The sequence below is a fragment of the Eptatretus burgeri genome, chromosome 7 (genome assembly GCF_056783735.1).
Source record: "Eptatretus burgeri isolate ZD-2024b chromosome 7, Ebu_testis_v1, whole genome shotgun sequence".
NCBI classification, from domain to species: domain Eukaryota; kingdom Metazoa; phylum Chordata; class Myxini; order Myxiniformes; family Myxinidae; genus Eptatretus; species Eptatretus burgeri.
The window spans coordinates 5,076,025-5,097,549 of NC_140967.1; the positions used below are offsets into that span (position 1 = coordinate 5,076,025).

At 43.8% G+C, this 21,525-nt stretch overlaps 1 protein-coding gene and 1 long non-coding RNA gene across 4 annotated transcripts in view; one reads left to right on the forward strand and one right to left on the reverse strand.

Moving 5' to 3' along the window:
- The window catches only part of LOC147022593 (uncharacterized), a 42,597-nt gene extending 33,358 nt beyond the window's left edge, over positions 1 to 9,239 (reverse strand). For both annotated transcript variants that reach the window (XR_015059805.1, XR_015059804.1), the window contains exons 1-3: positions 9,038 to 9,239; positions 5,841 to 5,946; positions 3,177 to 3,229 (exon numbers count right to left, since the gene is read on the reverse strand). This is a non-coding gene — a long non-coding RNA (uncharacterized LOC147022593). The remainder of the gene's footprint in view (positions 1 to 3,176; positions 3,230 to 5,840; positions 5,947 to 9,037) is intronic.
- Positions 9,240 to 9,267: 28 nt separating this feature from the next.
- LOC147022594 (claudin-4-like) lies at positions 9,268 to 20,842 on the forward strand. Of its 2 annotated transcripts, none has more exons than XM_085887322.1 (2): positions 9,268 to 9,387; positions 15,239 to 20,842. In XM_085887322.1, exon 2 carries the CDS (start codon positions 15,367 to 15,369, stop codon positions 16,063 to 16,065), a length of 699 nt encoding a protein of 232 aa, XP_085743448.1. In that variant the 5' UTR covers positions 9,268 to 9,387; positions 15,239 to 15,366; the 3' UTR covers positions 16,066 to 20,842. The 2 variants fall into 2 exon arrangements, with proteins under 2 accessions (XP_085743448.1, XP_085743449.1); XM_085887323.1 differs by lacking the exon at positions 9,268 to 9,387 and adding an exon at positions 14,387 to 14,765.
- The last annotated feature ends 683 nt before the right edge of the window (positions 20,843 to 21,525 follow it).

The following is a 21,525-nucleotide window of genomic DNA, read 5'->3' on the forward strand; positions in this document are numbered from 1 at the left end:
GGTAATCATTGCATGTGGTTCAGAAAGATTCACGAAACCAGAGATTGGACAAAATCAAACAAATTTCAAACAACATGAAAAAACAAGTTTAATAACATCAATGGGAATGGATGCTCCTCCATCGTTGTTGTGACATCATCTCATCTGTTGTTGTTTCATCGGATAGCAATCAGAGCACACACAAGGATAGAAAAACATCTTAGCAGGAGAAGGACATTTGGCCCATCAAACCTGCACGACGCATAAACCACGTGAATTAAATCAAATAGTTTGTCAACTTCAATTTGGATGGGGAGGTGAGTGGAGTAGTAGGGATGATGACACTGAGACAAGAAATACAACATCTGTGGCAACCAAACAACACGAACAACCAAACAACACGAACATTAAACACGTTCAAAAACACCAAGAAAAACAATTAAATCTGTAAGTTCATGGTGTTTCCGTCTCCTTTTGTTAGTCGATGCTTGACTGACATATGAAGAAACTCTTGTTGCTGCTTCTTGTGCAAGTGTGTGTGTGTGTGTGTGTGTGTGTCTGTGATATCCAAGTGTGTGTGTGTGTGTGTCTCTATGATGTCCAAGGGTGTGTGTGTGTGTGTGTGTGTGTGTATATTTGTTTGTCTGTGATGTCCAAGGGTGTGTGTGTGTTTGTGTGTCTGTGATATCCAAGTGTGTGTGTGTGTGTCTGTGATATCCAAGGGTGTGTGTGTGTGTGTGTCTCTATGATGTCCAAGGGTGTGTGTGTGTGTATATGTGTTTGTCTGTGATGTCCAAGGGTGTGTGTGTGTTAGTGTGTCTGTGATATCTAAGGGTTTGTGTTTGTGTGAGTGTGTGTGTATGTCTGTGATATCCAAGGGTGTGTGTGTGTGTGTGTGTGTGTCTGTGATATCCAAGGGTGTGTGTGTGTGTGTGTGTGTGTGTGTGTGTATATGTGTTTGTCTGTGATATCCAAGTGTGTGTGTGTGTGTATGTGAGTCTGTAATGGCGAAGGGTGTGTGTATGTGTGTGTGTGTGTGTGTATGTCTGTGATATCCAAGGGTGTGTGTGTGTGTGTCTGTGATATCCAAGGGTGTGTGTGTGTCTCTGTGATATCCAAGGGTGTGTGTGTGTGTGTGTGTGTGTGTGTGTATGTATGTGTCTGTGATATCCAAGGGTGTGTGTGTATGTGTCTGTGATATCCAAGGGTGTGTGTATGTATGTGTCTGTGATATCCAAGGGTGTGTGTGTATCTGTGATATCCAAGGGTTTGGGTGTGTGTGTGTGTGTGTATGTGTCTGTGATATCCAAGGGTGTGTGTGTATCTGTGATATCAAAGGGTTTGGGAGTGTGTGTGTGTGTGTGTGTTTGATATCCAAGGGTGTGTGTGTGTGTGTGTGTGTGCGTGTGTCTGTGATATCCAAGTGTATGTGTGTGTATGTATGTATGTGTGTGTGTGTGTCTGTGATATCCAAGTGTGTGTGTGTGTGTGTGTGTGTGTGTGTGTGTGTGTGTGTGTGTGTGTGTGTGTGTGTGTGTGTGTGTGTGTGTCCGGTCATACATCTGATGTGATAGTCACATGTTTGTGTGTCTTTGCAATACATCCAAATTTGTGTCTATGTGAGAAATCTTGTACAAATCGTTCTTCCTTATCATCATGATCAGTTTTTCCAGTGATATAAAACTCACTCCAGAGCAAGTACGAGTATTCAACTTACGAGACAATAGATAACTCAATATAGTTTCTGGGATTTGAACGTGGTGCCCTTGCATCATGAGCCATCGACAGGAATGCCCACAATGCACTTTCTCAATTAAGTCGACTTAAAAAAAAAACCTACGATGGAATATTTTGTCCATTTGGTTGTAGGTGGGAAAGATTGATTAACTTGCCATTCTACGGGCAATGGCTCCTTATCTGTGTGTGTCCAAGATGGCCATGCTTATGGTTGTATCAGGCATGAAGCCTAAGAGGCTAAAGATAACTTAAGAGGTAATTTTAATCAGTCCCAGTCATGAAAGACTTCCAGATGAGCTTGCAGACATCATTGAATCCACGAGCAGAGCAGGGATTTTGACTCCTGCACGACTGGGGTACTGGAATCTGAAGGTCAGATTCCGTGAACCTTTTTTGTATGCAATGTTGAGGCTCATTAATGAGCGAGAACACAGAATGGATCAGAGTGGAACAGAACATAAGGAACAGGAGGAAGAAAGGGAAGGGGGTGGGGGACACTAACACCAGGGATGAGGGACAAAATGGAGGGTACATGGAGAAACAAGGGATGTTGGGAAGAATAGGGCTTGGGGAGGACATAGAGGGTGAACAATGTGGATACAGCCACAAACTCTCAATCACAGAAGTGGAAGGAAATGTTGGGAAAAGGTGGGCTTTGGCAGGAGCAGGGATGATTGGGGGAGAAACGATCATGGTTGTGGATGGGGGATGAGCTGAGATGGTGTTCAACAGCTGTCTTGAAGCTCTTGAAGGAAGAATGACATTGAAGAGACAGAGGAAGTTGGTTCCGGAGGCGGGAAGAAGATGAACAAATGAGTTGAGGTGAGCAGTAATTCTGGATTTTGTGAGTTTCACCAAAAGAAGGTTGCTGGTGGACCGTGTGCAGAGATAGAAAAGACACACACACACACACACACACACACACACACACACACACACACACACACACACACACACACACACACACACACACACACACACCTTGGAGTAGAAGAGGGCCACCAAATACATCACAAACAAATGCACAACACAATTACCAAAGAAGATCTGCGGAGAACGAGGCTTATCCTGAAAACATATCTTACCCGAGAAACCAAATCAAAGCCATAAACCAACGAGCAATGCTTTTAATGCAGTATAGCTGTGGAATAATAAACTGTCCACAAACAGAAACCAACAAACTAGATGTCAAAACAAGGAAACTGCTCACTATCCACAAAATGTTCGACACAAATCTGTGCATCCCGAGAATGTACCTGCCGAGACGAGAAGGAGGTAGTGACACCAACAACATGTGTGTGTCTGTGATATCTAAGGGTGTCGGACTAATGCAGCTCAACCAAGTGCACAGAATTACATCTGTCAGACTGGCTGAATACGTGAAAAGTTCAACAGGTTACAGAATCCAATTCGCATGCAAACACAAAGACAGCAAGCCAGAGAAGGTATCCCAAACTCACCGAGCAAATTTTTTTCCAAACACAGGTGTGAGTAGAAGATGTCACACATGAACCTGAAACAGCAACAAGCAGAGTGTGGAGTCATCAGCCCCAATGATTGCAAAAAATACAAAAGTAATCCAAAACAAAATATCAACAGATATACACCAACAACTGGGAGAACGATAAAAGAGCAGGGGGACATTAAAAAATTTATATAGTTGGACAGATTGGACATAGACAAAGAAGGCTCATTGGAATGGCTAAGAAGAGGTCATCTCAACTGGGATGGAGAACAAATTATAATAAATGCCCAAGGGACACGACATGAATGGCGTTAAGAAAATGGCAGGACTGAGTCAATCAGACAGGTGTAGGTTCTGCAAGGTAGAAACAGAAAATACAAATCACCTCCTATTGGGATATTAAAAAGCTCATGTCAGAACAGCTGGACACGCAAAGGCACAACAGAATATGGATAGTAATCCACTGGCACATCTGAAAAATATCAATAACCCAGTCGGCTATGATGCCCAGTCGGCGACTGGTTTTGCTGGTCAACTTTGAAGTGTGGTTTGCCCAATAAAGATCATGGCTGATCCTGAGACCTAGGAGTTTGAGTGACTGAACTTCCTCAAAGTTTGAGTGACTGAACTTCCTTAAGAAAGTATATGGGGGAGGGGTGAGGATGGGCTGCCAGATGATCCTTTCAGAGACAGAGACAGAGTAAGAGTGTGAGATTTATCAGGATTGAAAGACATATTCCAGGTGTTTGACCAGCCCGTGATTCTAGCAAGGTCTGAAGAGAGAGGGAAGAGGCTGCAGCCTTCCTGTATGAAGGAAGTTTATAAGAGCAGAGTGTGGAGTCATCAGCAAAGAGAAAAAGAGGATTTTCCAGAGTCTGAGAGATAATTGATGAAGATTTGGAATAGGACTGGGTCCAGAACATTTCCTTGGGGCAATGCAGCCTTGTCAAGGAGGAGAGGATCCTGTTGAGAGCCACGTGTTGCCAATGAGAGTAGAGGAGTCAGTAACCCATGATCGAAGTTGGCCTTGGATGCTAAAAGTAGTGCGTTTGGAGAGCAAGGCTGGGTGCTCGACTGTATCGAATGCTGAAGATATGTTTAGAGAGATGGCCCTGATCTCATTTCTGACAATGAAGGCCTCCAACCATGATTGAGAAAGCAGAAACAGCACGTCCAGGGTAGAGTGAACGAGTCAAATCTCAAGTGATATTCTGAGATCAAGCTTTTGGAGAAAAGGAATGATTTGATGTGAACTGCGATAATGGATTACATGACCTTGATGATGATTGGAAGTAAGCTGTTAAGTCTGTAGTTAATGGGATCCATTTCTGCATCATGTTCATGTAATGTAGTGATACTGGCTGAGTTATATGTCCATGGAGGGTGACCTCGGGCAAACGATGGAGTGAACAAATTTTAAAGAAGATGTCCAAAGAGCCGTGGGACAGATTTTAAGACACGTGCGATGATGCCATCCTTGCCAGCTACAGAATCAGAGTCAAGGGTTGCAAGAAACCTTCTCAGGTGAAAAAGACACAAAGTCCAGGAGCATTTGGGTGTAACGGGGAAGGAGAGAGAAAGAGAGAGAGAGGAGAGAGGAGAGAGAGAGGAGGGAGAGGAGAGAGAGGGAGAGTTTGGGAACACGTGATTTTGAAGCAAGCACAGAATTGAGGCATTTGGCCTTCTTACGAACAGAGTCGGCAGTGTTGCTATTTCAAATGAGGGAAGGGGTGGAGGAAGAGCATACTACACAGACAGACTTGACAAGATGCTACTCGGTTTTAGACGAAGGAGACAAATTTGAAAGTTCAACCTTGAGGTTGGCAAGATTTTGTCTGGCTGTCCAGATAGTGGACTCACACTTGGTGTGGTCTTTGTGGCATGATCATCTGAGGTTGCCTTCAGTCGTATTTTCATTCCAGGAGGCAAGTTGTTTCAAGGCAACTGCCTCAACGCATGATCAACACCCAGTACCATGGGTGGGAGGAAGTCTCCCATAACTGAAGATGAGATGAGATGGATCTGTGCGTAAGAGAGAGCAGGTTTCCATGGAAGAATTTGACAGGTGACTGATTTCATATCAGGGATGGCAGATACAGGAGACCGGTACTAAAGTGAAATGGAGGGTTGTAGTCCTGGCAGTCTAGCTGACGTTGAGACAGCTTTCTGAGAATAACCAGAGAGATGTTGACTCTCACAAGCACATGATCAGATGAACCAATTGGAGCAGAGGAAGAGCAGGACACATTGGCGGGGAAGTTTGTCATCACCAAGTCCAGAAGGGAGGATTTTCCATTCACAAGAAATCCAGGTTCGAAAGTTTACAGATCGAGTCAGTCCTGTGAAGTCACAGAAGTCCTTTACTGCAGTGCCATAGCTGGTGAGAGAGGTACCAACACCCAGCCAATTGGCATGGTGAGAGTTAAAATCACCACAAAGAAGAAAGAGAGAGTTGGATTGAGTGGATAAAAGAAAGATGTAGATGGGGTCATCACTGTGAGGAGGATGGTACAACACACAGGCAAACAAGAGGTGGGAGCGGAGGGGAAATTTCAACCAAAGAAACTCCTGGGGTTGGGAGGTATCAAAGCTGTTGATGTAAAAATGGAATTCTTGATGTAAATTGCATTTCCACCATCGGGTTGCGGTTCAATCTTACCTAACCAGAAGAGAGTAGTGCCAGGGAGAGCCACTTAGGAGTCAGGGACATCCTGAAGGTGTAAGGATTCTGTTCAACAGATGATTTCCGGTGTACCAGCAGCGGCCTGGATTAAGAGATATGTGATGTTGAAGCAGAGGCCTCAGGTGTTTGAGGCCCACACATTTAGGGACAGGGAAGGAGGCGCTATTGGTAGGGTGTAGGAATGTGGAGAGGGAGTGTGGGAACTAGTAGAGGGTATGGGGTTGGGTGGTGGGGAGGAGCTGGGAGGGGTAACCTGGGAGGGTGTGGGGCAAGAGAGAAGATGGGAGAGGGTGGGGCGAGTGGGAAGATGGGAGGTGTGGTGAGGGGGAATATGGGTGAATGTGGGGCGAGGGGGAAGATAGGAGAGGGTAGGGCGAGGAGGAAGATGGGAGAGGGTAGGGCGAGGAGGAAGATGGGAGAGGGTGGGGTGAGGGGGAAGATAGGAGAGGGTAGGGCGAGGGGGAAGATGGGAGAGGGTGCAGCGAGGAGGACCATGGGAGAGGGTAGGGCGAGGAGGAAGATGGGAGAGGGTAGGGTGAGGAGGAAGATGGGAGAGGGTAGGGCGAGGAGGAAGATGGGAGAGGGTAGGGCGAGGAGGAAGATGGGAGAGGGTGGGGTGAGGGGGAAGATGGGAGAGGGTAGGGCGAGGAGGAAGATGGGAGAGGGTAGGGTGAGGAGGAAGATGGGAGAGGGTAGGGCGAGGGGGAAGATGGGAGAGGGTGGGGTGAGGGGGAAGATGGGAGAGGGTAGGGCGAGGATGAAGATGGGAGAGGGTAGGGTGAGGAGGAAGATGGGAGAGGGTAGGGCGAGGAGGAAGATGGGAGACGGTAGGGCGAGGAGGAAGATGGGAGAGGGTGGGGTGAGGGGGAAGATGGGAGAGGGTAGGGTGAGGAGGAAGATGGGAGAGGGTAGGGTGAGGAGGAAGATGGGAGAGGGTGGGGTGAGGAGGAAGATGGGAGAGGGTAGGGTGAGGAGGAAGATGGGAGAGGGTAGGGCGAGGAGGAAGATGGGAGAGGGTAGGGCGAGGAGGAAGATGGGAGAGGGTGGGGTGAGGGGGAAGATGGGTGAAGGTGGGGCGAGTGGGAAGTTTGGAGTGGGTTTGGTGAGGGGAAGATGGGAGAGGGTAGGGCGAGGAGGAAGATGGGAGAGGGTGGGGAGAGGGGGAAGATGGGAGTTTGCCTGTGGTGAAGCATTTTAAAATATGATTAAAAGCTTTTAAAGTAAAATGCAAATAAATTCCATCAAGATTCAATTGTAAGGTATTGAGAAAGGAAGAGATAAAGAATGAAGGGAGGAAGGATAGACAGGCAGATTGAGTTCATGTTATTTTTGGAGGAATTTTTTTTGAAGTCAGAGGCTCGGGTCAGAGCACACACACACACACACACACACACACACACACACACACACACACACACACACACACACACACACACACACACACACACACACACACACACACACACACACACACACACACACCTTGTGGATAGAAGGAAGGAGGAGGGTGGATAGAAGGAAGGAGGAGGGTGGATAGAAGGAAGGAGGAGGGTGGATAGAAGGAGGATGGATGAACTAAGGGAGGAGATTGGTGTGCAGATGAGCTTGATTGGGAGATTGGTGAAATGCCGGGTAAGATGGGCTGGATACTTGGTGTGGATGGTGGGGGGGGGGGAGAGAATGGCAAAGACAGCGGATTGGTTGAGGAAGCAAGGTGGGAGGAAAAGAGGGAGACCTTGGTTGAGATGGGAGGAATGTGTGAGGAGGGATATCAGAAAGGTTGGGGTGGTTGGAGAGTGGAGGGGGGTTGGCTGAGGACAGAGGGAGGTGGAGGAGTATCATGGTCAAGGCCGGGCAGAAGCTTGGTGCCATCGGACCTCACCCCTTATAAAGGGCATGGAGGAGGAGAACAATGACTCGCCCCGGGTTGGGATACAAATCACGGACCTCCCACAACTCCCAGCAGACTCTCCAACCATTACACCTCCGATGTGATCAAATGCGAAGGTAAAGCAAGGTGAAGGGTACATCGAACATCTTATGTGTTTGAAGAGCACCTCTCGTGCGTCAGAGACCCATTCCATGGAAACATCCATATTGCACATGCTATACAAACACGTGACACATGCTATACGAACACGTGACACATGCTATACGAACACGTGACATGCTATACGAACACGTGTTTAGCGGTCCTTCTTGTTGGATCCGAGGCACATGCTCCTTGTTAGAGTCCCCATCTCAAAAGGAATGCGCCGCCTGCTGTGGATAGAATAGAAATCCTTCGATGTGTTTGGAACAATAACTCGCGCCACAAACCGAGTGGAATGGAATGAACAATGAAGGCGATCCTTACTCGGGGTGGGGTAGGGGTGAGTGCAGTGGGGGAGAGGATGGGGTGGAGGGAGGGGAAGATGGGCAAGAATTTCAGGGCCGATTCAGCGACACTCTCCCCCCTCCATCCCACGAGATATCTCAAAGGAGTGAGAGAGAGAGAGAGAGAGAGAGAGAGAGAGAGAGAGAGAGAGAGAGAGAGAGAGAGAGAGAGAGAGAGAGAGAGAGAGAGAGAGAGAGAGAGAGAGAGAGAGAGAGAGAGAGAGAGAGAGAGAGAGAGAGAGAGAGAGAGAGAGAGAGAGAGAGAGAGAGAGAGAGAGAGAGAGAGAGAGAGAGAGAGAGAGAGAGAGAGAGAGAGAGAGAGAGAGAGAGAGAGAGAGAGAGAGAGAGAGAGAGAGAGAGAGAGAGAGAGAGAGAGAGAGAGAGAGAGAGAGAGAGAGAGAGAGAGAGAGAGAGAGAGAGAGAGAGAGAGAGAGAGAGAGAGAGAGAGAGAGAGAGAGAGAGAGAGAGAGAGAGAGAGAGAGAGAGAGAGAGAGAGAGAGAGAGAGAGAGAGAGAGAGAGAGAGAGAGAGAGAGAGAGAGAGAGAGAGAGAGAGAGAGAGAGAGAGAGAGAGAGAGAGAGAGAGAGAGAGAGAGAGAGAGAGAGAGAGAGAGAGAGAGAGAGAGAGAGAGAGAGAGAGACCGAGAACGAGAGAGAGACCGAGAGAGAGACCGAGAGAGAGACCGAGAGAGAGACCGAGAGAGAGACCGAGAGAGAGACCGAGAGAGAGACCGAGAGAGAGACCGAGAGAGAGAGACCGAGAGAGCCACGCTCTCACAATTCGGTGAGACATTTATACCATGATGATCATGTCCCACGGGATGCTGCATCCCATCACCCGGTGCACCGTTTGGGTCCAAAGTGCCAAAACTCGTCGGTTTGTGACCGACTTGCTGATTCTCAGTTCATGACCCCTGCTCGCTGTTTTTGAAGCTCAAAGCGGTTCCTTCGAGCAGCACCCGTTCTTTAGGCAAATAGAACACAGTGGGAAGGAGTTTCGAGGTTTGAGTGATCGTGGGAGGGGCCCGGGGAGGGGAGTGGGGAGGGGGCCATGATTCAGGAGCCTCCAAAAAGTTGCTCCTCCGTAGCTGTTCCCCTTTGGTGCGGCTGCGCTGCTGTGGATCACTACTGGTCCACCAAAGCTCTGCGGTGAGTTACACGCGGTTAAACGGATCGTTTGCACCGTTATTTACATGCGAGTCAAAATGAGCGCGATTCATGATGTACATGAAAACCTTTTTGAAGTCCTTTATTGTTCGCAGTTCGCGGTATGATTCAGGCACGTGACCGTTTACTGTAGCTGTATGGTGTTTTTACCTCTTTGATGGTTTGTGACTTCTTCATCCACGTAATTTAAACTCAGTGATAACCTCACTGATTCACTTCGACTTCCCCTGACGATCTCCAGGGTTCGGCCCTGACGACTTAATGCGGATTGTAATATTGTTACAAAAAAACCCCATAATGTTATAATATGCGAGGTGTATAGAAAAGATCGAATTATGACGTCATCACGTATACATTGTTTTTTTTGTTCGTGCAGCCGTTTCAGTGTGAGAGTGGTCGTGAATTATGACGAAATAATGCATACATTGTTTTTAGTTGGTGCAGTTGTTTCAGTGTGAGAGTGGTCGTGAATTATGACGTAATCATGTATACATTGTTTTTAGTTCATGTTGCTATATCAGTGTGAGTGGTCATTAATGATGACGTAATCATGTATAGATTGTTTTAGTTAATGTAGCTGTGTTGATGTGAGAGTGGTCGTTAATGATGATGTAATCATGTATACATTGTTTTTAGTTCATGTAGCTGTATCAGTATGAGAGTGGTCGTGAATTATAACGTAATCATGTATACATTGTTTTTAGTTCATGTAGCTGTATCAGTATGAGAGTGGTCGTTAATGATGATGTAATCATGTATACATTGTTTTTAGTTCATGTCGCCGTTTAAGTGTGAGAGTGGTCATAAATGATGATATAATCATGTATACATTATCTTTAGTTCATGTAGCCGTTTCAGTGTGAGAGTGGTCGTTAATGATGATGTAATCATGTATACATTGTTTTTAGTTCATGTTGCTGTATCAGTGTGAGAGTGGTCATTAATGATGATGTAATCATGTATACATTGTTTTTAGTTCATGTAGCTGTATTAGTGTGAGAGTGGTCATTAATTATGATGTAATCATGTATATATTGTTTTTAGTTCATGCAGCTGTATCAGTGTGAGAGTGGTCATTAATGATGATGTAATCATGTATACATTGTTTTTAGTTCGTGTAGCTGTTTCAGTGTGAGAGTGGTCGTTAATGATGATGTAATAATGTGTACATTGTTTTTAGTTCATGTAACCGTTTCAGTGTGAGAGTGGTCGTTAATGATGTAATCATGTATACATTGTTTTTAGTTCATGTTGCTGTATCAATGTGAGAGTGGTCATTAATGATGATGTAATCATGTATACATTGTTTTTAGTTCATGCAGCTGTATCAGTATGAGAGTGGTCGTGAATTATAACGTAATCATGTATACATTGTTTTTAGTTCATGTGGCTGTATCAGTATGAGAGTGGTCGTTAATGATGATGTAATCATGTATACACTGTTTTAAATTCATGTCACCGTTTCAGTGTGGGAGTGGTCATAAATGATGATATAATCATGTATACATTGTCTTTAGTTCATGTAGCCGTTTCAGTGTGAGAGTGGTCGTTAATGATGATGTAATCATGTATACATTGTTTTTAGTTCATGTTGCTGTATCAGTGTGAGAGTGGTCATTAATGATGATGTAATCATGTATACATTGTTTTTAGTTCATGTAGCTGTATTAGTGTGAGAGTGGTCATTAATTATGATGTAATCATGTATACATTGTTTTTAGTTCATGCAGCTGTATCAGTGTGAGAGTGGTCATTAATGATGATGTAATCATGTCTACATTGTTTTTAGTTCGTGTAGCTGTTTCAGTGTGAGAGTGGTTGTTAATGATGATGTAATCATGTGTACATTGTTTTTAGTTCATGTAGCCGTTTCAGTGTGAGAGTGGTCGTTAATGATGTAATCATGTACATTGTTTTTAGTTCATGTTGCTGTATCAGTGTGAGAGTGGTCATTAATGATGATGTAATCATGTATACATTGTTTTTAGTTCATGTAGCTGTATCAGTATGAGAGTGGTCGTGAATTATAACGTAATCATGTATACATTGTTTTTAGTTCATGTAGCTGTATCAGTATGAGAGTGGTCGTTAATGATGATGTAATCATGTATACACTGTTTTCAATTCATGTCACCGTATAAGTGTGAGAGTGGTCATAAATGATGATATAATCATGTATACATTGTCTTTAGTTCATGTAGCCGTTTCAGTGTGAGAGTGGTCGTTAATGATGATGTAATCATGTATACATTGTTTTTCGTTCATGTTGCTGTATCAGTGTGAGAGTGGTCATTAATGATGATGTAATCATGTATACATTGTTTTTAGTTCATGTAGCTGTATTAGTGTGAGAGTGGTCATTAATTATGATGTAATCATGTATACATTGTTTTTAGTTCATGCAGCTGTATCAGTGTGAGAGTGGTCATTAATGATGATGTAATCATGTCTACATTGTTTTTAGTTCGTGTAGCTGTTTCAGTGTGAGAGTGGTCGTTAATGATGATGTAATCATGTGTACATTGTTTTTAGCTCATGTAGCCGTTTCAGTGTGAGAGTGGTCATTAATGATGATGTAATCATGTATACATTGCTTTTAGTTAATGTTGCTGTATCAGTGTGAGAGTGGTCATTAATGATGATGTAATCATGTATACATTGTTTTTAGTTCATGTAGCTGTATTAGTGAGAGTGGTCATTAATTATGATGTAATCATGTATACATTGTTTTTAGTTCATGTAGCTGTATCAGTGTGAGAGTGGTCATTAATGATGATGTAATCATATATACATTGTTTTTAGTTCATGTAGTTGTTTCAGTGTGAGAGTGGTCATTAATTATGACGTAATCATGTATACATTGTTTTTAGTTCATGGAGCTGTATTAGTGTGAGAGTGGTCGTTAATGATGATATAATCATGTATACATTGTTTTTAGTTCATGTAGCTGTATTAGTGTGAGAGTGGTCGTTAATGATGATATAATCATGTATACATTGTTTTTAGTTTGTGTAGCTGTTTCAGGGTGAGAGTGGTCGTTAATGATGATGTAATCATGTATACATTGTTTTTAGTTGATGTAGCTGTTTCAGTGTGAGAGTGGTAGTAATGATGACGTAATCATGTATACATTGTTTTTAGTTCATGTAGCTGTGTTAGTGTAAGTAGTTATTAATGATGATGTAATCATGCATACATTGTTTTTAGTTCATGCAGCTGTATCAGTGTGAGAGTGGTCATTAATGATGATGTAATCATGTATACATTGTTTTTAGTTCATGTAGCTGTATCAGTGTAAGAGTGGTCATTAATGATGATGTAATCATGTATACATTGTTTTTAGTTCGTGTAGCTGTTTCAGTATGAGAGTGGTCGTTAATGATGATGTAATCATGTATACATTGTTTTTACTTGGTGCAGTTGTTTCACTGTGACAATGGTCATGAATGATCATCTAATCATGAATACATTGTTACCCTAGCCTTAGGAGAGGGTGTTGTGATTGGGTCTGTCTGTCTGTCTGTTTTTCTGCACAGAAATTTCATGTCTTTCTCCCCAACCACTTGTCCGATTGAGACCAAATTTTCACGTCATTGGTCACGTGGTGTGGCAGCCATGTTGGAAAAACAAAAAAGCTTTGGACCTCGGTATCTCTGAAAACGCACCAATGAAAAAATTGAAACTTGGCACATAGCAGGGACTAAGGGGGAATAAGTGTGATTTTCTTATGACGTCATAATTGCAAATGTAGAACGCTGTATATGATCAGTATGGAAATGTTTGAGGGTCATCTCGGGATAAAATGGTCCACAGAAAAAAACATTGATGACGTCATTAGTCACGTGATTCGGCAGCCATATTTTTTTGTTTTTTTTAAACCTCCAAATATCTTCTCTGAAGTGACTGAACAGATCGAGGTGAAACCTTACACGTATGACTGCCTATCCATGAGGAACAAAAGGTTCACACATATGACATCATAGGTCACATGGTTTGACAGCCAGATTGGATTTCCCTTTAAACCGATAAAAAATCTTCTCCAGAATGGCCTCACAAATCGAGGGGAAACTTCAAACAAATGTTCCCCAAGCCAAGGGTGCACAAGTTTGTTAAGGAATAATTGATAGGTCACATAGTTTGGCAGCCATATTGGATTGAGCAAAAATCTTGAAAGAATTATTTCTAGTTGACCGCTTCATCGATCGACGTGAAACTTCAGATTTATGATTTCGCAGGGATGGGGAATACATATTTTAAATTTCATCTTGAATGGACGCATGGTCTGGCAGCCAGAATTATTTTTTTTTTTTTTGATATGGATTCTTTTTTTTCTTTTTTTTTCATAAGGTTCACTTGGCTGTGCCTGGATGGGGTTGAGGGTAGAGGAGTAGCAGCTGAAATGCAAATCCTATCCAGGTTCCTCCTGATGACTTCATATTTGCTTTTTGCTTGTTCGGGTTCCTTCTGATGACTCCAACGCACGACTATTTGGTCTTCCATTCGATCTGAATTGAATTTATTTTAATCCAATTCTGAATTCAATCGAAGAATAATTAATTTTAAAATCGTCATGGGTCAGGGTCAGGCATCTCGGTCACAGTGTCCGATCAAAGCGGAACGTCTTGGTACCCGGTTATCACTGGCGGCAGTAATAAAGTTGCAGTTCTAATTATGTCTCTTATGAAGGACGTAACACACCAGTACACAAATGCCACACAAAACTCCACAAACACCACATAAAACAAGTTCTGGAGAGGGTCTGCCATCTCTGATTGCTCTTTCTCGTTTTTAGTTTGTTTCAATGTGAGAAAGACGATTATTTGGTGCATTTAAAGGTGCTTTTCAAATCGAATATCGAACAGTTGCGTTGATCACTGCACTCACAAAATGAATCACGATAGTTTGCTGATATAATCTGTCGGTTGAATTTGTTTGGCCTTGGTCTTGACCCAAAGACCTATAACTCCTCAAGCTCAAAGGAAGATACATTCTGTAGCTTTCATTAATCTTATCACATTGTGCCAGGTTATTGTCGACTTTTCGAAGTTTACGGACAATTTACGAGTTACAATGTTTCGTTAACCTCGACGTTATTGTGCCCAACATGCTCTTATCGGGGTGAGGAAACGTGCCACGTTCATCAGCCGAAACGAGCCCTTCCTCGGGGTGAGTGGGTCTGTGCGGGCTCCACCCTCTCTCGTTCCCATCCCCCAAACCATCGATATAGTGATGACCGGTGGAGCAGACTGAAAGGCACACACATCGTCTTAGCGGAACCGTGCTTTACGGCCAAAGCACGCCAATGCCTGAAGGATTCGGTTTTAAGGGTTAACAAGGCACTGACATCGCACGACCTACAGGTGAGCCTTCATCGTACACCTCTTGTCAAGCTCGTACCCTTTGTCGTTTTTATAAATTTATTCAATCATTTTGAACCAGCACGTTGCGCGCGATCACCATGGAGATGCCGTCCCTTACTCTCAGCTTCGAAACATGCGCCAGCGACTCCCACACCCACATGCACACCCACACCAGGGCATTTCCGACAAATCACAGTCTTAACGCAAAATAAAAGTGCAGTACGGTGTACATATATATATATATATATATATATATATATATATATATATATATATATATATATATATATATATATGTATACACATACATGCATACAGTATGTGTGTATGTGTGTGTGTGTGTGCGCACCTGTATAAATATAAGCTTCAAATGAATTATGACTATTTGCCATTACAAAAGTGTGAAAGTCAGAGTTCTGCTTTATAACTTTACTTTGTTTACATGAAGATGTCCCATGTTCTTGTTCTTTCAGACTAAATAGAGAAAAGGACGTTCGGATCCAAACCAACGAAGGTGACGCCCTTGATAGCACTTCCAGAAAGAGAGAGAGAGACGGTGCCGTGAATTGAAGGATATTGTGAGGAGTGCAGGGAGCACGCAATGGCATCAACGGGGCTCGAGGTGGTCGCCTTCACGGTGGCCATACTCGGCTGGATCCTTGAGCTTGTGGCCTGCGGCCTACCAACGTGGCGTGTGACAGCCTACCTCGGAAAAAGCATCATCGTGGCGCAGAGCACGTGGGAGGGTCTCTGGATGCAGTGCGTGTGGCAAGCCACCGGCTACGTGCAGTGCAAAGTGCACGACTCTATGCTGGCTCTCAGTGGCCAGCTACAGGCTGCGCGGGCCATGACCGTGCTGTCGGCAGTGATTGGTGTGCTCGCGATGTCCGTGACAGCCGTCGGGCTGCGCTGCACGACCTGCGCCGACGTCGGACGCCGTGGAAAAGCGCGTATTGTGCAAGTCGGTGGAGTCATGTTCCTCATGGCATCTGTCCTCGTGCTTATACCTGTATCTTGGACTGCGCACCATGTGGTGAGGGACTTCCATGACCCCGGGGTACAGAGTAAGCAGGACTTGGGTGGTGCCCTCTTCGTGGGTTGGGCGGCTGCTGTGCTTTTAGCCATTGGGGGAGCCCTGCTGGTGTGCTGCTCTTGCCCCCCATCTTCGGGGCCACAGGGGCGTCCACCCTATACCATGCAACCTTTAGCGAGCTGCCCTCAGGGAGCCGCGCCATACCGAGCACCGCCCTTGTCAGGAACCAATGGCAAATCCGGTCAACCAGTCCGTGAGTTCGTCTGATAAGGGTCTTGGTTTTCCTCCACCTCGAGGGAAGACTGTAGTCCAACGGGAAGCATAGCATTCATTATCATTCATCAGACATCCAGTTTTTGAACAACACCTACATGGGAGTGAGATAAAGCCAAAACAGATGGTGAACACTTTTGAAGCAAAAGAAGTCGATTCGAAACAAACGGTGCTGAAAAGAGTTGTGGAGGGATTCGGATGAGCAACTTCCAACCTGTGTGAATCTTGTGCTGGCGAGAGGGGGTGGGGGGAAATGATCAAATATTACAATGTAGGAGTAATTAGTGATACTTATCAATCCATGTATACTTCACATTTACTTTTATGAATCATAAGTTCGTTTTTACAGGATTCATCATACATACATCATCCATGGTTATATGCCCATGGATATGAGGCCTATTAGGCACATGCAGGAGTATCCCAAACATTTTGAATGGCCAACGTATCCGAAAATGGAATTGCTATTCCATTGTCTGCAGCTGGCTCTCTCAGCTCCGTACGAAATTATCTCATTCACCCCTCATCCCACTGTACAGCATGACCCTTTTGATCTTCCGAAGGATCCATCGGATCTTGGGCTACATTACTCATCAGATCACCTTTCGGATTACCCATCCATCATATGACCCATTGAATCCATCATTGTGTTATCTGTTTGTTCAGCCATTTTATTACCCTTTGGTCAAGCTGTTGTTTTCCACATTGGGACGATTTCAGACACCCACGTGCACAGCAGAGCCAGTCTCGCCGTCTCACTGGCACCGGGGTCTCATTGTACCCCATATAATCGTTACCCTAATGATTGCTATAGACTGACAAAATTATCTTTTCTTCATAGATATCAACGATTGACAGCAAAGCTAAAAGAAAAGAAAGTGAACAATTGCAATGGCCTTGCGATCCACATAGATCCGACACGTTTGTATGGGATAGCACAACTGGCGTCGATTTGTGAGGTTGTCAAAGATGAAGGCAGCATCTTATTTTCTGATCCATGTCATTACCAAATTCGGACATGAAAACTTTACACGTATTATATGATGTGAACCTGAACTATCCACTTATGCTACGTGTGGACTATACGACTTGTGGGGCCTTGACATCCAGAGGCAATGCGATGGACGGTGTCCCCTTGTAGACCTTCTGAGACCAATTTTGGAGCCCAAATATGTGTGGCCTCAACTTTGGCTTTGTTATCCTTGCCTAACTTCCACAACATGACTACACCGTCAAAACTGTCCTCTATATTCACCTCCATTATGTTGCACACAGGATATTCAAGCAGCAGGAGCTGCATTAACACGTTGGTGGAAAGGATTTCTGTGTATATATTGTAGTTCAGACAATAGTGTGTTTGCCTCAACCCACTTCCCTAACTTTTCCAGGCACACAATTGGGGGAAAAGCAGGTGGATGTAGGGGGTATGGGAGGAGAGGGGAGAAAGGCTTGATCATTCTTTTGATCGGAGGCGCAACCTTTTGTATTTGTGAAAAAAGACGTGCTCCCGAGGCAGGATGCCATTCGCTTGAGAGGAACACAGCTTGTACACCATTGTGGTGGTTCCTGGGTAAACTTTAAAACAACATCACAAAACTTCGTTCGCAGTCAGAATTCGTTCCAACGCACACCCACCCCTGATCACCATCAAACACCCACTGGTAAGATTCGTTTGGCTGCTGCTGCAACCTGCCAATTCTCTCTCTCTCTCTCTCTCTCTCTCTCTCTCTCTCTCTCTCTCTCTCTCTCTCTCTCTCTCTCTCTCTCTCTCTCTCTCTCTCTCTCTCTCTCTCTCTCTCTCTCTCTCTCTCTCACTCTCACTCTCACTCTCACTCTCACTCTCACTCTCACTCTCACTCTCACTCTCTCTCTGCGATGTATCATGGCTCTTCAATACATTCCATGATGTAATCTTGTTCATAGAATTTTTGTTCATTTCATGAAATACGCACAAGTTTGGATTTGATGCAACACTATACAATGGCGATTCAATATGAGCACACAGACTTGTAGCTTTTAAGTTGCATGACGTCAAACCATGCAAATTGAGTGACATCACGTGATTCGTTACGGAAATACAGACTTGGGATTTCAGTTGTATGAACAAATTCTCGACGTGCGTTATACTCTTACATTATATCATAATACGCATACACAGGCCTATAAACTAATTATTTAGCACCGGCATATTCCTGGTCCAGAAATAATCACAACTAACTTTACCAATCCATCACTATCCTTTACAATCTCAATAAGTCATGGGAAAGCTTGAAACTACCACTACAACTACTACTACTGCTGCTACAATTATATCCACCTCCTTGTGAGGTCAGCCAGGGAACCTTTTTGGGCCTAAATTTTTCATGAACCGGTTAGCCAGGCCTGATTATTTGACTGAAGAGATTCAAACTCATGCTGGACAGCTCAAAGGTAGTTGTATAAACTTCAAAGCTATCCTGCCAGCCCAATAAGAGGCCTGGTGTTAGATTAACAGTAAACGTGGCTGGCATAAGATCTTAGTGTCTTGAGTTTGAGCCCCTGTGGTGCCATTAACTAGCACCAGGTCGGGTTGACTCAGCCTATCATCCTTCTAAGGTCGGCAAATTGAGTACCAGCTTGCTGGGATGATCGAGCCATTTGAGTATCCTGTGTTGGAGTGGCGACCTATCCAGGATTGTGTCCGTTAGCCCAGGAGACTGCTTCAGCAGCACCGACGCCCTGCATCGAGTATGGTCGCAGTGGATGGATGGATTATTTTAAATATTGGAACAGTTTAATTAACGAATCACCATTTGCTAGGCACTCCTATAAACAATGGCGGTTTACACATCAGGCTGGATATTTCAAACACACACAAAAAAAGGAACTAAAATAATTAGTCAAGTTGTGTCCAACTTAATGTTATGTAGACTTCTGTAATAAAATGTATTTGTGAGTTGCTTGCTTTTAAAATTGTTAATAAACCTGACTGCGCTAACAAGTGAACAGAACTAATATTTTTTATACACGAAGTCGAGGCTCACGAAAGAGCCAGGGCATGGCAGAACAGGAAGAACACACCAAAGAAGGAGGAAACACATCAACAGCAGGGTAGAGAGACACTGGGAGCAGGAATGGGGGAGGGGGGGGTACAATGTGGACATAAATATCAGCTCAAGCACAGCAATTAAGCACCGAGGAAGAGGGGGATGTGAAAACACTGCAACATAAAACGGAAAGGAGAATGAAGGAGGAAAACACAATAACCGAGACAGGAAGGGTTATGGTTGGGGAGGGTTAATCAGGGTAGGAAAATAATGAGTGTAGATCATGGGGGAATGACCTGAGGTTGTGGTGAACTGCTATATCTCAAAGTTGTGGAGGTAAGGATGATATTAAACAGTCTGCAGATGTTTGTTCCACAGGTGGGAGAAAAGAGGAGTGAATAAGTGGAGGTGAGCAGCGATTTAGGATTTTTTGAGTTTCACTAGAAGTTGATCATGACACACCGTCCCTTCGTTAAATGGCGGCTCCTTGGTGTTCCGCTTTAGTACACTGTAGTAAGACAGACGAAAGGTTTTGCAAGTAAACCTGAAATCAGAATAAAATCGTCCATCCTTTCATCGCTTACAAATGACGAACAAACATTTGAACAAATTGCTGACATTTTCCAAAGATTTGTCATTAAGAGTGAATTTTGTATTGGACCAGGTGAGAAATTATGGGGGGTTTTGATGGTCACGTGATCTCACCGTGGTTGGTGTTAAAATCTAAGACATTGTGCCAGTGTTTGTAAAGTAGATGTTTAAATCGAACAAAAGGCAAACTTGTAAAGCTGACAATTCCTACATTTCCTGATATAATCGAATCTTTCCATCCATTTAACCGAGCAACTGCATATTTTTAAATTTCCTGGTGATCTATATGTACGTAGCCCTCCCTATCTTGTGAATTATTGACTGAAATTCCCCGTTTGTGACGTCACGTGTTCTGCAGGCATATTGCATGTCATTCCGTGAATCTCAATAAGGATGTAAAATGAAGTGGAACACAGAAAATGGATCTTTTTTATAACATATAGTTCTTGCTGCTGTTGTTGTTTGTGTGCTTCTTCCATGTACTTTTACATATTTTTCTATTGCTTCAAGAAGTATAACAACATAATAATTTTGTGTGATCATTCGATGTCCGTCATGCTTTGTTCTAAAGGGTACCTCTTGTCACGTCATTTGAACCGATACATTGAAGTTTGAGATCCTGATTCTTCCTCTATCAATCCTCAAACATGGGCTTTGAAACTGGCAGTTCTGTGATCAAACGGATACAAATTTATGTACCAAGTAAATTGATTATTAGCTTTTCAAGTAAATCTATAATTACCTTTCCAACCCCAAGTCAATCGATTATTACCTTTCCAATGGTGCCATTTATATTATTGTATGACAGCAGAAACTATTTAGAATGAAGCATGATGGATTCATACATGGAGGGATGCTTCTCCTTTGAGTGAAGAATGATATTTCATCAAATGTATCAGGTATGCATCATTTTGGTAGTTTTTCTTGACTTCATTGCAAATTGTTAAAAAAACCGTATTTTTTGACCTCAGTGGAAATTCCAAAAAAGCACAAGAATGACCTTCACCGTTTCTGAACTTCTTATGAATTGTATTGTGGAAGCAACAAAAATGTGCTTGTTTATTCAAAAATGCTTAAATAACATCTGTGTGAGGGTATCATCGGTTTTTGTACTATCTTAAAATAAAATAAAAAAGATACCTCGTATCTCCATCCTAATTTCATTTGATGTTATTATTTACAACTTTGTTTTATTAACATACTTCATTGGAGTAAGGGGATGCTCAATCAGGATGCAAGCTGCAACTATCAGGCAACGAGAGAGAGAGAGAGAGAGAGAGAGAGAGAGAGAGAGAGAGAGAGAGAGAGAGAGAGAGAGAGAGAGAGAGAGAGAGAGAGAGAGAGACAGGAGAGAGAGAGAGAGAGAGGAGAGAGACAGACACAGAGACAGGGAAAGAGACAGAGACAGAGACGACAGAGACAGAGACAGAGACAGAGACAGAGACAGAGAGAGAGGAGAGAGAGAGGGACAGGAGAGAGAGAGAGAGAGACAGGAGAGAGAGAGAGACAGGAGAGAGAGAGAGAGAGACAGGAGAGAGAGACAGGAGAGAGAGAGAGAGAGAGAGAGAGAGAGAGAGAGAGAGAGAGAGAGACAGAGAGAGAGAGAGAGACGGAGAGGGAGACGGAGAGGGAGACGGAGAGGGAGACGGAGAGGGAGAGGGAGACGGAGACGGAGAGGGAGACGGAGACGGAGACGGAGAGGGAGACGGAGACGGAGAGACTTTTGAAATCTTTTTATTACAAAAAGTATAAAAGAAACAAGTAGTAAACAATTTCAATCAATGTAGATGAACAATTGAGGAACAGCAATACATGATAACTCATTAAAGGCGCGAAG

Bases quoted from the DNA above. Each gene is read 5' to 3' on its own strand.
- LOC147022594 (XM_085887322.1), top strand. From the start codon at position 15,367: ATGGCATCAACGGGGCTCGAGGTGGTCGCCTTCACGGTGGCCATACTC.